At 37.7% G+C, this 14990-nt stretch overlaps 1 protein-coding gene across 1 annotated transcript in view; it reads right to left on the reverse strand.

Moving 5' to 3' along the window:
- LOC140143082 (transient receptor potential cation channel subfamily M member-like 2) overlaps positions 1-13461 on the reverse strand; it is a 55565-nt gene extending 42104 nt beyond the window's left edge. The window contains exons 1-4 of the mRNA XM_072165136.1: positions 13182-13461; positions 11779-11957; positions 9517-9697; positions 9283-9427 (exon numbers count right to left, since the gene is read on the reverse strand). Of these exons, the coding sequence (XP_072021237.1) occupies positions 9283-9427; positions 9517-9697; positions 11779-11957; positions 13182-13461 (785 nt within the window). The remainder of the gene's footprint in view (positions 1-9282; positions 9428-9516; positions 9698-11778; positions 11958-13181) is intronic.
- Between the last annotated feature and the right edge of the window lie 1529 nt (positions 13462-14990).

The following is a 14990-nucleotide window of genomic DNA, read 5'->3' on the forward strand; positions in this document are numbered from 1 at the left end:
ATCGCACCCTCCATGATCGGGTAAAAAGTTCAGGCGCAGGAGCAATTGACCATCCTTATTGGGATGACCTACACGAGTTTCTAGGGGGGGGGTAGCAAATGTAAACCCTCCAGAGGGCTCAGTGGGGTAGGGCGGCAGTATGGCCCTGGAAGTAGATGGAGATGACATTTATTAAGCCATAAGCATGATAACAGAAAGGCATGTAATTGGATTTTATAAGATGATTAGGGGGTCCCAAATATACCAGTATACGGAAAGAAAAATAGGGGTGTCATAAAATATTTTTGATGACCAAAATGTAGGGAGTCACAACACAACATGACTACAGATAGTGTGTTTATTTTATTCCAAAAGACTGATGCCTGTTGGGGGATGCAAACGGTGGGGGGAGTCATAAAATCTTTGCTGACGAAATAGGAGAGGTCGCAATTTTATTGAAGCCGACTTTTTGTAAATTTGGGACCCCCCCCAAGAAAAAAATAGCATGATGATGGGAGTCATTGTTATTTTTTTATTTTTGTCATTTTTTCAAAGATGTCCACCATGTAGGGCCTACATGTATAAAATGCGATATAGAGCTAAGTCTACTGTAAAATGGGACTACTTTGTCAAACTAAAATAATAATAACAACAACAACAACAACAACAACAACAACAACAACAACAACAACAACAACAACAACAATAACAATAATAATAATAATAATAATAATAATAATAATAATAATAATAGAAATTAATACAAAATTGGTCTGAATTTTGGAACATTTGAATTTGCATTTTTCTTACATGACATACCTACCGCATTGTCTGTAATTTTTTGTAAAGAGGGGCGTTTATTGAAAGTGAATTTTCAGTGAAAAAATTTAAAATCTGGTTCAATTTTCTGATGATGCTCATGTAGAAAGGAGAGATTTATGACCGGTAATAGGCTTATCGGACATAACACATCGGACATACGCTGGCGAAGTTACGCAATTTATCGGATTAATTACCATAGCAATAGGTGAAAACAATTTTGAACATATAGATTGAATACAATACTGGTCTTTTCACAGATACTTATCTTACAGGTGCAAGCAATCATCATGATTCACATATTGCTATGGTAGTTAATCCGATTATTACGTAACTTCGACAGCGTATAGCGCTATTGCCGACAAATGTGGACGCGCTAAGGGATTAGCGGAAATATTTAATTCGATCGGTCATAAGCCTAGATAAAATATTACCGGTAATAAGTACATGTGTGAACACAGCTATAGTTGGGTACCCGTCGCGGCTAATGGCTGCCATTCAGGAGCAGGAATGCGTGAAATTGGATTCGTCTATTGAATTGATTTAAATGAGGCGCCTCAATAAAGGTGATAAATAATTGTACTTCGACGGTATAGTGTGATTTTGTGTGCTGGCGAACACTCAGTCACAACCTTGGGTTGAATCAGGACAATAGGTACCTCTCACTCAAGTGGGCTCTTTCACATGACATTCTTTTGATCACTTAAGTCGTGTTCACACAGTCGGACTTAAATCACTTATTACCGGTCTTAAATTACGTCGGTAATAGTATCGGATATAAGTGGCAGTGTGAATTAGCGTCGGATATAACTATATCCGACGTAATATAACTATATCCGACGTAATGTGCTTTAAATCCGACAATTTGTTCACACAGTCGGACTTAAATTACGTCGGTAATAGTATCGGATATAAGTGGCAGTGTGAATGAGCGTCGGATATAAAAAAAATTACTATATCCGACGTAATGTGCTTTAAATCCGAAAATTTAAGGCTGAAGATGACCAGGGTTAAGAGCTGTTAAGACCGATCGAAACGTTACGTCCGGTAATAGAAATTACGTGTGGACATGCAGCACTATTGGGCTGTCGGATATAACTGTGAGTATATCACTCGCGCAAAATTTTAAGCAGAGTCATAGGCGTAGATCCGGGGGGGGTGGTAACGGGGGTAAATCCCCAATATTTTGCCAGGGGATGGTCCATACAATCACCCCCCAAATGTTGATGTCTGATAATGGGTTTCTGACCAAATTAACCTCATATTTGCCCATTTTTTGCCCCAAAAGTGCAAATTTTCGCACGCTTCAATTTATTCTACTTTTACACCATTATTTCATCAGTTTAGCTTCAAAATAGCAACATTTTTCGCGCGCTTCGCGCACAATTGAACCGAAAACTTATTCTGTCGCCAAAAGGTGCTGGATTGACTATACTTGAATTTTTTTTACAACTCCATTCCCCCCCCCCATGTCAAAAAGAAATCTACGCCACTGAGCAGAGTAATTTACTGCGTTATGTCATCAAAGCTGCAGCTGCAATATTAATATAAATAAACGCAATAGAGGGGTCAATTGGAACGACAAGGGAACATTGGCTATCCTCAAAATGTGGAGAGACACGGAAAGTATTTCTGGGATAAAAAAAGCTTTGGGAGGAGATAGCCACGCTATTACATGACAAGGGGGGATGGGATTCCCCATACGGTCGGGGGAGCAGATACATGCTAAGATAAAGGCACTGAAAACTCTCCATCGCACCCTCCATGATCGGGTGAAAAGTTCAGGCGCAGGAGCAATTGACCATCCTTATTGGGATGACCTACACGAGTTTTTAGGGGGGTAGCAAATGTAAACCTTTCAGAGGGCTCAGTGGGGGGGCAGTATGGCGCTGGAAGTAGATGGAGATGACATTTATTAAGCCATAAGCATGATAACAGAAAGGCATGTAATTGGATTTTATATGATAATTAGGGGGTCCCAAATATACGGAAAGAAAAAAAGGGGGTGTCATAAAATATTTTTGATGACCAAATTGTAGTCACAACACAACATGACTACAGATAGTGTGTTTATTTTATTCCAAAAGACTGATGCCTGTTTTTTTTGGGGGGGTGCAAACGGTGGGGGGTCATAAAATCTTTGCTGACGAAATAGGGGAGGTCGCAATTTTATTAAAACGACTTTTTGTAAATTTGGGACCCCCCGAAAAAAAATAGCATGATGATGGGAGTCATTGTTATTTTTTTATTTTTGTCATTTTTTCAAAGATGTCCACCATGTAGGGCCTACATGACTGTATAAACTGCGATATAGAGCTAAGTCTATAATGTGACTACTTTGTCAAACTAAAATAATAATAATAATAATAACAACAACAACAACAATAATAATAATAACAATAATAATAACAATAACAATAACAATAACAATAATAACAACAACAACAACAATAATAATAATAATAATAATAATAATAATAGAACCTACATAAAATACAAAATTGGTCTGAATTTTGGAACTTTTGAATTTGCATTTTTCTTACATGACATACCTACCGCATTGTCTGTAATTTTTCTAAAGAGGGGCGTTTAGTATTGAAATTGAATATTCAGTGAAAAAAATTAAAATCGGGTTAAATTTTCTGATGATGGTCATGTAGAAAGGAGGGATTTATGACCGGTAATAGGCTTATCGGACATAACACGTCGGACATACGCTGGCGAAGTTACGCAATTTATCGGATTAATTACCATAGCAATAGGTGAAAACAATTTTGAACATATAGATTGAATACAATACTGGTCTTTTCAAAGATACTAATCATACAGGTGCAAGTAATCAGCACGATTCACCTATTGATATGGTAGTTAATCCGATTATTACGTAACTTCGACAGCGTATAGCGCTATTGCCGACAAATGTGGACGCGCTAAGGGATTAGCTGAAATATTTAATTCGATCGGACATAAGCCTAGATAAAATTATACCGGTAAAAAGTGCATGTGTGAACACAGCTTTATTGACAGTAGCCTGCCTGGTAAAGCGTTAATACGCTGTCAGGTTAGTTACCGATTTAATGGCGGAACTCTTTTGTCTTGAACAAAAGGTACCTCTCGATGAATAGCTTGGCGGATAATCAAATCGGTACAAAGTTACAATGCGTTATGTAATCTATCGCGCCTCCACATTACGTTTGGGTTTTGGAAAGAACCTTCTGTTAAATCATGCATGACTCAATTACAAATCTCTACATCCCTTTCTTCTTGTCTATTGATATTTTGAATAGTGTTTATCTTTCCCTAATAGATAGCGCCCTGATCGATTCTTCCTGCATATCAATATGCTTCATTTACATTACATTACAGAGATGGAACACTAATCCCTACCATAACAAACCATGTATAGACTCTACATGCAAATACAGGTGATATAACAGGTCTATATTACAGGATTAGATTAGTAAACTATGATCTATTTGCAAGTATTATATTGATTGAGTAGGAAAGATGTAATACTATTTTTTGTATAGTAGTCTAGTTGCCGGCGTCAGGTAATTTTTTTTTATGATGATGACATGTATGATGCAAACTCATAGGTGTTGTGCGTTTGGCAAGTTGGGAGGGGTGGGGGTTCAAAATGACCCCAAAGGATTATAAAATCAAAATTTCAATTGCTCAAATACCTCTTTCAAATATATCAAATTATTTACATAAATAAAAAAATTAAAAAATAATAAATAAATAAATAAATAAATAAATAAATAAATAAATAAATAAATATAGAACAAATTGTAGCGTAGCATTAAAATCATAAATATCACCATTGCTGGCAGGAGGACTCGAACCAACGATATTGACATTAGCAGTCTGATGCTCTACCATTGAGCTATGACAGCATCTAGTGATGAGGGTCGAGTTTTTAGCGTATACAGTGTTTGTGTGTGATAATGCCGCCTCGTGAAAGAAATAAATATAAAATCTCAATTTTTAATTTAAATTTATTTGATAATTTTCTAACCTATACTTTCTTTCGGGCTGGGACAAATATTTCCCCTTTTATCCAATTTGACCGCTAAATAAGAAACTATATACTTCTTTTATTACTAATTTAATTCCGCGATTTGTTCCATTAAGCAATATCAAAGATTAATGTCAAGCATCGCACAACAGATATTTAGTTGGCTTAGTAGTCTTGCACAGTGCTTTTTAACCGCGAGGTACCGAAATCGATTCCCACCGCTGCCTGCAATTTTTTTAAAGACTGGGAAATAATAACTTGACATTCGCCGCTGACATTCGTACTGCAGAAGCGGAGTTATAACTTGTTAAACATGTTAAACTTTGCTCCTTCCGTAAAAGGGTACATTATTTTGGCACTACATTATTTCTTTTTTTTTTCCACATTGCTGGTATTAAAATATCAAATGGTCATAATTGGCGGTCACTTCAAATCATCCCCAACTGAACGAGGTTCAGGAATGTCCTCTCTTGAACAGGACTTAGCCAAAGCAAATAAAGACTTTTCAGGTTTTTACTAATGCTATACGCTGTCGAAGTTACGTAATAACTGATTAACCACCATAGCAATAGGTGAAAACAATATTTAAATATACCGCGCCTCACTGATACGTTCAGGCGGTACCTCTGCATTGAACCATGTCATGTTGATGACTTGCACCTGTAAGATAAGTATCTTTGAAAAGGACAGTATTGTATTCAATCTATGATTACAGAAATACACAGGTGATGAGTGTAACCTGCTTGTAGTGCAGCGCGATATGTTCAAAATTGTTTTCACCTATTGCTATGGTAATTAATCCGATTAATTACGTAACTTCGCCAGCGTATACATAAGTATAAGCTTATTATCCTCTTCAATAATAGGATTAAAGATTGGTGCTTGACTGGAATTACGTGCTAGTGTCATTGGTTAAGGCAATAAGGTGTGTAATTGCAATATCTCCTCTGAATAGGAAAGACTCTCTACATCGAACCATGGATGCTGATGGTTCGCAATACTGTTATTAGCTGTTATTTAGGGGAAGGTATCTTCCAACCCCAAATTCAAATGAAAAATATAATATCATTGTGCGTGTGTTGGTGAACTCAATAACATGTAATCGTGAGTGCTCGCTGGTTCGAATCCGAACGGTTCTGGTTTTTTTATCTCCTTTATTATAGTATCATTTTGTCTGAGCTCCATTTCTTTATTCTTTATAACATGGTTAAGTCAAGGGAATGTAATTCAATGGATGAATCTAGCACATATTGAGCTACTCGTAATTCAGCATCGAAGTGGTTACGTAATTCTCTTGGTTACCGGATCACGCTACTTTGGTATGCCTTCCAGTGCCATATACTTTATGTGGTGATCATTTCGATCGTGGTTCATTACTCTAGCGCGTGATCCGGTTGACATAGTAACATTACGTAACTTCGATACTGAATAGTGTGAATTTTTTTCTGAACCAAAAAAGTCAACACTCTCAATAGAGAGTTCCCGTGTTTTCAAGCGGAACGGACTACAATAGTGTTTATAACGTGATTCGCACCGCCGTATTCCTCATTCCTTTGATTTGGTCAATGACCCTATTGGTGCTACATTCTACAAAATAATATTTGCTAATTATTGCGCGAGTGTTGGTATTCTGAAAATTGTAAACGAAGTTTAGGTTTCCCTCCAAGATGGCGGGTAACCCAAAACACGGGAACTCTCTATACGAAACGTGAATGGGATGTTACTCGCTGCAGCTCATCACTTAGATAAGGTAAGTTTTAGACATTGTTTTGTATTGTATTCTGAAAAGTAATAATGATGAATGTATAAAAGTATACATTTTCAGAAAGGAAATGATGCAAAAAAATCCAACTAGCACAGCGCCAAATTTAATTTCCCATGCCAATTTCTTTTCGGTCAAACATAACAACTTACCCAAAGTATCCAAATTGACGAACATTGATTATTTGTGTAATAAAGCGGACACATAACTAGTAACAGTTTTCTGACATCTTTGAATCTTTTCTTCGTTTTAAAAATAATGGGTCAAAAAGGATCAAAATTCCCTTTTTTTTTCTCTTTTGGATATTTTAATGATTTTTTTTAAACGAAGAAAAAAAATAAGAAAGCTGTTACTACTAGCTGTTAAGCTCCAAAACTGGGAGCCATTGTGCACTTTCTACTAGAATCATGAGAGTTTACACACATGAGGTTCCGAAGGTCATACAGGGGTAAAAAGTGAAAATGATCCGATCTTTTTGAAAGACATACCAAATTACTCGTCTGATTATAAGGATTAAAATAATATATTTGTGCAATCTACGACCTATCGTAATGGAGGTATCGTACAAAAACCCCATTATTAGGTAAAATGTAACTTTCTTGGTTGTACAGGGGTAAACATTTCAACTCGCTTTGAGTGGTGGCAAAAGTGCTGGCAAATTATTCGTAAAGATGACACGAATCAGAAATCGAATAGTTTTGCCTATGTACTTTGTTCACCTACTGAGATAGATGGCAAACAAGGGCAAAAGCCACTGGGTGGCCATAGGGCACCATCTATCTTCGACCCCCATTGCACATAGCAAGTAGAGTAAACAATTTAGCACTTGTTCAGTGCCTGTATGGGACCATGGCAACCCCTCTCTGACATTACAAAATCCACCAAGCGCCTCGTTCGCGGCCATGCGCGCTTCGCGCGCACCCCCCCCCCCTCGAGGAACTAGAACTAGTTCTAAAACAATTTAGAAGGCAAGTTCTATAGCATGTCTTGATTCTTATGTCAGGACGAGCAATTTGCCACCAAATTAAACTCGGAATAAGTTGACATTTTACCCCTGTACAACCAAAAACCCAAAAATTGGTATTTTGTGCGATAACTCCATAACAATAAGTCGTAGACAGCACAAACTATAGGGGAGACCTGGGAGTGTTCGCCCTATTTTTTCAATCTCGCCTAGAGGGGGGCAATTCTTATGTTAGAAGGCTATAGTTTTTACACTTTAAAGCCGCATGTTTGAGCTAAATTAAGAATTATAAGAACATTGAGCTTACAGTAACGACAGGAGAAGGGACAATAAAAGTCACGATGCAAGGGCGGACTTACCCCGTACTGGGGCAAGTCCGCCCATGTGGTGGGGCAAGTTCGCCCTGATAAAAGGGTATATTGGGCACTCATTCTCTTCCAAATAGTATACCATATTTATTGGGGGGGGGTAATGTAAGCTAATAAATGTAGGTGTCCAAAGTGAGCAAAACCTTTATTTACAACTTCGGAGGTTATTCTTTTAAGACATTAATGATGGTATGAGTGTTACTGACCCCACTTAACCTTTAAAACACATTCTTGCCAGTAGTTTTACCTTGTTTGAAGGTATTATTATCGATATTTTGCCAAATACGCCGATCAGGCGAGTCCGGCCGGGAGTCAGCCTTGGGAAAACATAGGGCTGACGTACCCCTACGGTACGTTTTTCTTTACCTCGTGTTATGCATATGCCTACTAAACACAAATTTTGGATCTTATAATTGCATAATGTGTTGGGCAAATTGTTCACCTTCCGAATTGGTATACGAACGAAAACAGTCTCTGCAATGTCTTGAGATTATTACAATATTACGAATTCAAAAAAAGTACTACAACTTCTTTGACTCGGAAACGTTTTTTGAGTATAATTTCTGTGGTGAGATGTGTCGGACTGTCTTGTTTTCTTTGGTACTTAGCTATGACGTGTACCAGTTAATAACATCATCATTGTACTTTTCCAGCAGTCACGAGAACAGAAACACGGTGTGGGCGGACTTGCCTTAAGGACGAACACTCCCCGGCCTCCCCTACATTTTATTAATCCTCGTGATCCGACGAGTAATTTGATATATCTTTTTACAAGATCGGATCACTTTTAATCTTTCACTCCTGTATGACCTTTGTGACCTCTAGCGGTCGCCAGGGGTCAAATTCTAAATGGCTCAACATTTCTTAAACCAACATTGGCCTTTTTACTTCATGTTTGAAAATGATCATGCTTCAACTAAAAAGTCCTCAAAATACCTCAAACTTCTATCATATGGAATAACACACGTCAATTGTCGCATACCGCAGGGATGATCAGTTCATGAGTAAGATGGTAAAATAGGCAATAGGTTGATGACATTTAGCATGCGGGTCAAATCTCACAATTTCCCCAATTCAAGCAGAAATAATTAATTATTAAAGAGTTTAACTTCAACACTACACTATTCGCTCACCTGTAACGTTTTCACTAGTTCGACTAGCGTCTTCAGTAGATGATGATGCTGTGATGATATCGTGTCTATACTCGGGATATCTCTCACTGATGACGTCATATGATTGACAGGATGACGTCATAAGATGTTACGATGTAGCGCCCCCCCGGCATCAGCAAGTTATCCCAGATAGGATCTATTTCTAGACCTTTGTCAAGCAGAAATAGTTTCAATTTATTAGGGGAAATGTATATACCTACCTATCAAAGGCGGCAGCCATGACATTTGAAGCTCGTCCGGAGTTGGCAACTATCACAATCGGTATCTCATTTGAAACTGCTTCTTTTGCTTGCTTGATTGTGTTTGGGCCACCTTCAACCACTATGCAGACAACAGGTATAGTCTCTATATGGAATCAATAGTTCGTAGGAATTGAAAAGGCAGAGTTGACATGTAAAAGTTCATATCTTTTATTAGAAATTGATTATAATTACCCTTTAGACCAGATAATGTCCAGTTATCTGACATTGCCTTTTCAAGACCTCCCCTGACAGGTACGTCGCTCCCATAGTTGTTTGTTCCATCATCTACCAAAATAAAGTAGGAATGGTTTGGTTCTAATGAAGAAACATCATTTTCGTCCGTTGGTCCTGGATCCAGTGTTACCACATCATCCTCAAACAAAAATAAATATTTGGCGTGTTAAGCTCATTCAATCATGCACCCTTTACAACACGACACGAACCTGTCCATAGAGGCAATGGACCATTCATCACAGACACCTTGCACAACATAACTAATCGTTTCATTCAGGCTGATCGTACGTAAAGGGCTTTACCCGTGCATTTCAAGCATTGACAAAGAAAACGTTGCGTTTTCGATTTTTAGGTATTAAACTACAAGGGGCGGTCAGTATGTAATGAGAGTTGACTCGTAACTATTGATCACATAAACACTGTACAATTGTCTTTCAAAAAATACATGTAAAAATTTATCACACACTTGATTACATAACCGCATTAGCATAAAATCAATGGTGTACAGTCACTGGCTGAAAATGAGAGTCGTTTTTCGTTAAAAGAAATACGAGGCTGAAATTAGGTACGGTTGTATATTCTACATTTTTCGTGAATTAAAGTATGGAGAGTGCTGCCTTTCAGAATAGTGCTGGAATGGTTTTAATTTATTAATAATGTTTGGTCAAATTTTTGACAAAAACATGTTTTTCTTTCTATTAACATTTTGATATTGCCAAAACTAGCAAAAGTGGAAATTTATATTTATCTGTCAGTTCTGTTGACTAATCCCAAACATTAAAACGGGAGTCTCACTAGCAAATATTTGAAACCGTGATTAAAATATAACTGTTATTATACTATTGTTACATTATACAAAAAGTAGTGGCACAGGGAGAGAGGTCATCGTTTGAATGATAATTTTTTTTTTTTTAATTTCTGTGCATTTGAGGTTGAGATCATCCATACAAACTCACATGCATTATTACTTTTCTATTCACATAGCATTTTGTAACATTTTAAGCTCTAATTACATGAAATTTAAGCTCTATTTACTTGAAATTTTCATAAATTTCCAGCATGTTGTATCGATCATCCCACCTACGCATGCGCAGGTTGTTTTGCATCAGTGATCATTGTATTGAATACTAGCTCTCACATGCAACTATTCATTATATTTTAATATGTTTCATTTTGGAGATAATGAATAACTGGTTTTTCATTTTCGCCATTTTGGCACAATAATGTTGCTTCTAGTCCTAAAAAAATGTTGAAGTTCATAAACATAAACATAAACAATGCGATTTATAAAGCGCCTTTTACAAAAGTAGGCAAAGCGCTAAAAGAGAGAAAGACAAGAAAGGAAAAAGAGCTAATGAGTGGGAAAGAGGTGGGTTTTAAGGAGATTCTTGAACATGGTAATATTTTCTTGACCTCGGACAATGATGGGCAACTCGTTCCAAAGGCGCGGCCCCACTGTTGAAAAGGCGCGATCGCCAGCTTGTTTCTTGGAACGAGGCACTTCAAATGTGACAGCAGCGTCAGATCGAAGCGCATAAGATGTTTTGTGGGTCCGAGGTTGAAAATAAGAAGAGATGTAATCAGGTGATTGAGTGTGAAATGCTTTGAATGTCTGGAGAAGACTCTTGAACTGTATTCTTTGGGCAACATAGACGTCCCATTTCCACCCAAGTCTCAGATTTTACCAATGGCAGACCTAGGACCTAGTGTTTATTCCTTCATAAAACTAGTTATATGAACCATGTACTTTTGCTGTTCTCGGACGTGGAAACACATGCCTTTGCTGTAATTTAAACGACCCGCCTTTTTGCGTGATTTGGCAGTGTCCCAAATATTCAATATGTGGCGTCAAAGGTCAACTCTCATTAAATACAGATTGCAGGATCTCCCCGTACGCGAGTCCTTCTTCTCTGTTAATGGAGTTGGATTCAGTGTTGCAATTTTGCTTTTTTGCTTTCCTCTTTAAAAATGTATAAACGCAAAGCATTTATCTTGATCTCAAGAAAATTTGAAATTACAGTGAAGAGTACCAAAAGGAGTACTATTTTGAATTGGAGATTTAATGTTAATTTGACAAACAATACAATCGACTGTTAATTGTGGTTTCCATTGTAGTTTCTTGTTTTGTAGCATGTTACTTTATGCTATTAAAAATACATTACCCACCCCACCTTTCTATGTCAATGACTTCAAATATATTTGGGGACATTTCATTGTTACCTCCCTCAAAACATCTGTTATCGCCGTTCGATAATCTGAGCGCAGCTTTCCCCAAACTGCTATCCCGATGGTCTTGATCTTTTTTGCTCCATTTCTCTTTGCCATCTCATAGTCACCTACGGCTGTTCCGACATATTTCATCACTCCTACGTTGGTACCTCCAGTTATCACCCAAGCATCTAATGTAATTATGACAAATATGATTGAAGGGTGGTGTGTAACATTTAAAATCAATTGGTAATAGCATTAAGGTACGGTGTGCTATGACAATTCAAATATTTTCTCCAATATGCATATGTTTTGCATTGGATAAATTATTTAGGAAAGTGGCGGGGTGGGGACTTTGGCGCCGCCACTGACATTACATTAAAGCCTTAATGTACGATCTTTTTTCAGAATTTACCTTTATTTTTTCAAACCCGATTTTTTGGCATATTTGTAATACTTACACATGTTCTAACTTAAATCTATGAGCAAACTGTCAAATTCGCCCTATTTGTAGTAAAGCGGGATGATTTTCTGTTGGTCCGACATAAAATCATAATTTTTTAGATTATGATTTTATGTCGGCCACGATAGCAAACCGTAGTCTCCTACAAAACTAGTTTGGTTACGCTCCCTCCATGTGGAGGGAGCGTAACCAAACTGGCCGCGTAGGAGACTAACTCTGAGGCCGCACTCGTTGTCCTAATCCAAATAGTGCGAGATGTTTCGAGTGATAGAGGTGAAGTTTATGATGTTGTTTCTTTGCAAATTCCAGTGGCGTACCGTGGCCGCCCCAACCCCGGGGGGCTGAAGAAGAAACAATTTTGCCGCCCCTTCCTTAACAGCCCGAAAAGGTTGACCCCATTTTTTTCACGGTCGTTTGAAAAAGTGAAGAGCAAAAAAAAAAAAAGGAATTTTAGGCGCTAGCGCCCTAAAAGCAACCTTTTTTCAAAAATTTTTTATGCTTTTTCAATTTTTTGCGCCCTTTTTTCTTTGTTAATTCGTTTTGCCGCCCCTTCGTTTTTGTTGCCCCTGTTTTTGCCGCCCCTTCTTCTTCCGCCGCCCTTTCATTTTCGCCGCCCCCCGCTTTTACCCCGGGGGCTGGTGCCCCCAAAGCCCCCCCAAAAAAATACTCGCATGAATTCGCAATGTTTTTCGCGTCCAAATGGATTGAAAACTTTCATAATGATTGCATATTATCATTTTGGAAGAAAAAAAGAAAAATCTAAAAATTTAAAAAGATCGTACATTAAGGCTTTAAGCAATTTGAGATCAAATTGTGTGCGTGGTGGATTGAGCGCGCTATACCATTTCCGTTCATTTCTATTCATGTTAAAAATACGACGTTGAAAACCAATTTTTTTAAATGACATTCAAAATACATAAAGAATTATAAGATGCGCCCTAGGAAAACCTACTTGCGCTTTCAGCTGCCTCGATGATTCCTTTTCGGAACACTTCCTTTGTGTTGTTGTTCAAAGGAAAGTCCCATGCTCCACCTGTCACGGATATTATCAGGTTAGGGCGATTGCCTTCTACCCAGTTCCATTTGGCTTCAAGTTTTTCCAATAGTTGCTCTCCTTTCTCCTTTAACAACTTGTTCTTTCTTTCATCCTTTGCTTTCTTGTCTTCTTTAGTGTCACTTATACACTGTTTAAATTGTGTTGTATCTATTGATATCCTTACGACCTTTGTCATGATAGCAAGACAATGAAAGAAAAATAGAATTATTGACAATACTCATTAGCATATAATACCCTCAAGTGTGTACATGTACACGCCTGATTCAAACACATAATTATATTCAATAAATATTTGCCATTAAGTACTATTTTATTCGTCAAAAATGACTCGCACGCCCAGTTGACACATGTTAAATGGCATTCTGGATTAAATACTGTAGTAATTTCAGTATATTGATGAGTATTAATTTACTAGAAGGCAGCATCATACAAATGATGTATAAATAAATGTACTTATTATGTATTGTATCACTCATACATAAATTTTAGACAGTTCATTGGTTGATTACCATTTATCATTTTTACCATCACCCGATCCGTGTGATAGTTTTTACCATCATCGTGCTGCGCCGTCGTGCGCCTGCGCCAGGCCGTGCGCTGACTCTCAGACTCGCCAATTTAGTTATGGGGTGGACAGTAAATTGTGAATTATGGCGCGGTAAAACATAGTGTTATGTTGATGAAAAAATGTATTCCCTATCTCAAATAGTATTTTTGAGTAATAGAATGTATGTATGAGTGATATAAAACAAAAATTAACTGTCTTAAATTCGAGTATGGTCGAAATATAATCACTCGGTGAAAGATGAATTGTTCCTTGGAACAATCCATCTTTCACCTCGTGATTATATTTCGACCATCACCCTCATAGACAGTTAATATTTGTATACTGTCATGTACTTTCGATGACATAGAGACTCGGCATTGAAATTCGAGACAATAATGGAAAACAAACTGCTCATCGACTATATATTTATAAATACGTACGTGACCTTCTCCGCGTTGCCATAACAGCTTGTAGACAGTAAGTCTCGAAGTGACCTTCTAAATTTATATAGCGAGTGGTCATTTTATGGCTACTTGAAAACAAACAAACGGCTACGCAAAACACACATAATTTAATTTTATTCCTGTAAAATACACTTACGATAGTGTAGCACTCTGTCGACGAAGTGTAATAAGCAAGAAACCATACCAATGAAACTAATGACATCACCAGGGAATGTAATAGAATCACTCATCTTCCTCGGAGAGGATGAACCATCAGCTGAACAAGTTCTAACCGCTTGTGAGAAATATTACTCACGGCTTGAGCTTTCGCCATCTTGGCTGATGGCTTGATCACAAGTGTCTGTTGTGATCTGGTCCATTGCGTTTCCCGCGGAGGTTGGATGCACTCTCACTCCCAGAGTTGAGGGTTGGTTTTAGCAGTGGATCATATACGTGACTGAGAAAATAAGCCCCGTCATCGCGGTTGATCGTTTTGGCCCCCTTTCTGCGTATTTTGTATTGCTTCTCTAATTCTACGTGATGCGGCTTTGTCTAGAATGCTTGCCTCTTTCCAGTTGATTCCTGGGCGATATGATCTGTAATTGCGGATTTATGTTTTTCTGTAGTGGAAGCGTTTCTGTTGGACCTGGTGAATTTAGTGTCTTTGAGAGTTTATCGCAGCCTTTGCAGGGGATGTCATATACTGCATCACTG

This window comes from Amphiura filiformis, chromosome 2 (genome assembly GCF_039555335.1).
Source record: "Amphiura filiformis chromosome 2, Afil_fr2py, whole genome shotgun sequence".
In the NCBI taxonomy this organism is placed as follows: Eukaryota; Metazoa; Echinodermata; class Ophiuroidea; order Amphilepidida; family Amphiuridae; genus Amphiura; species Amphiura filiformis.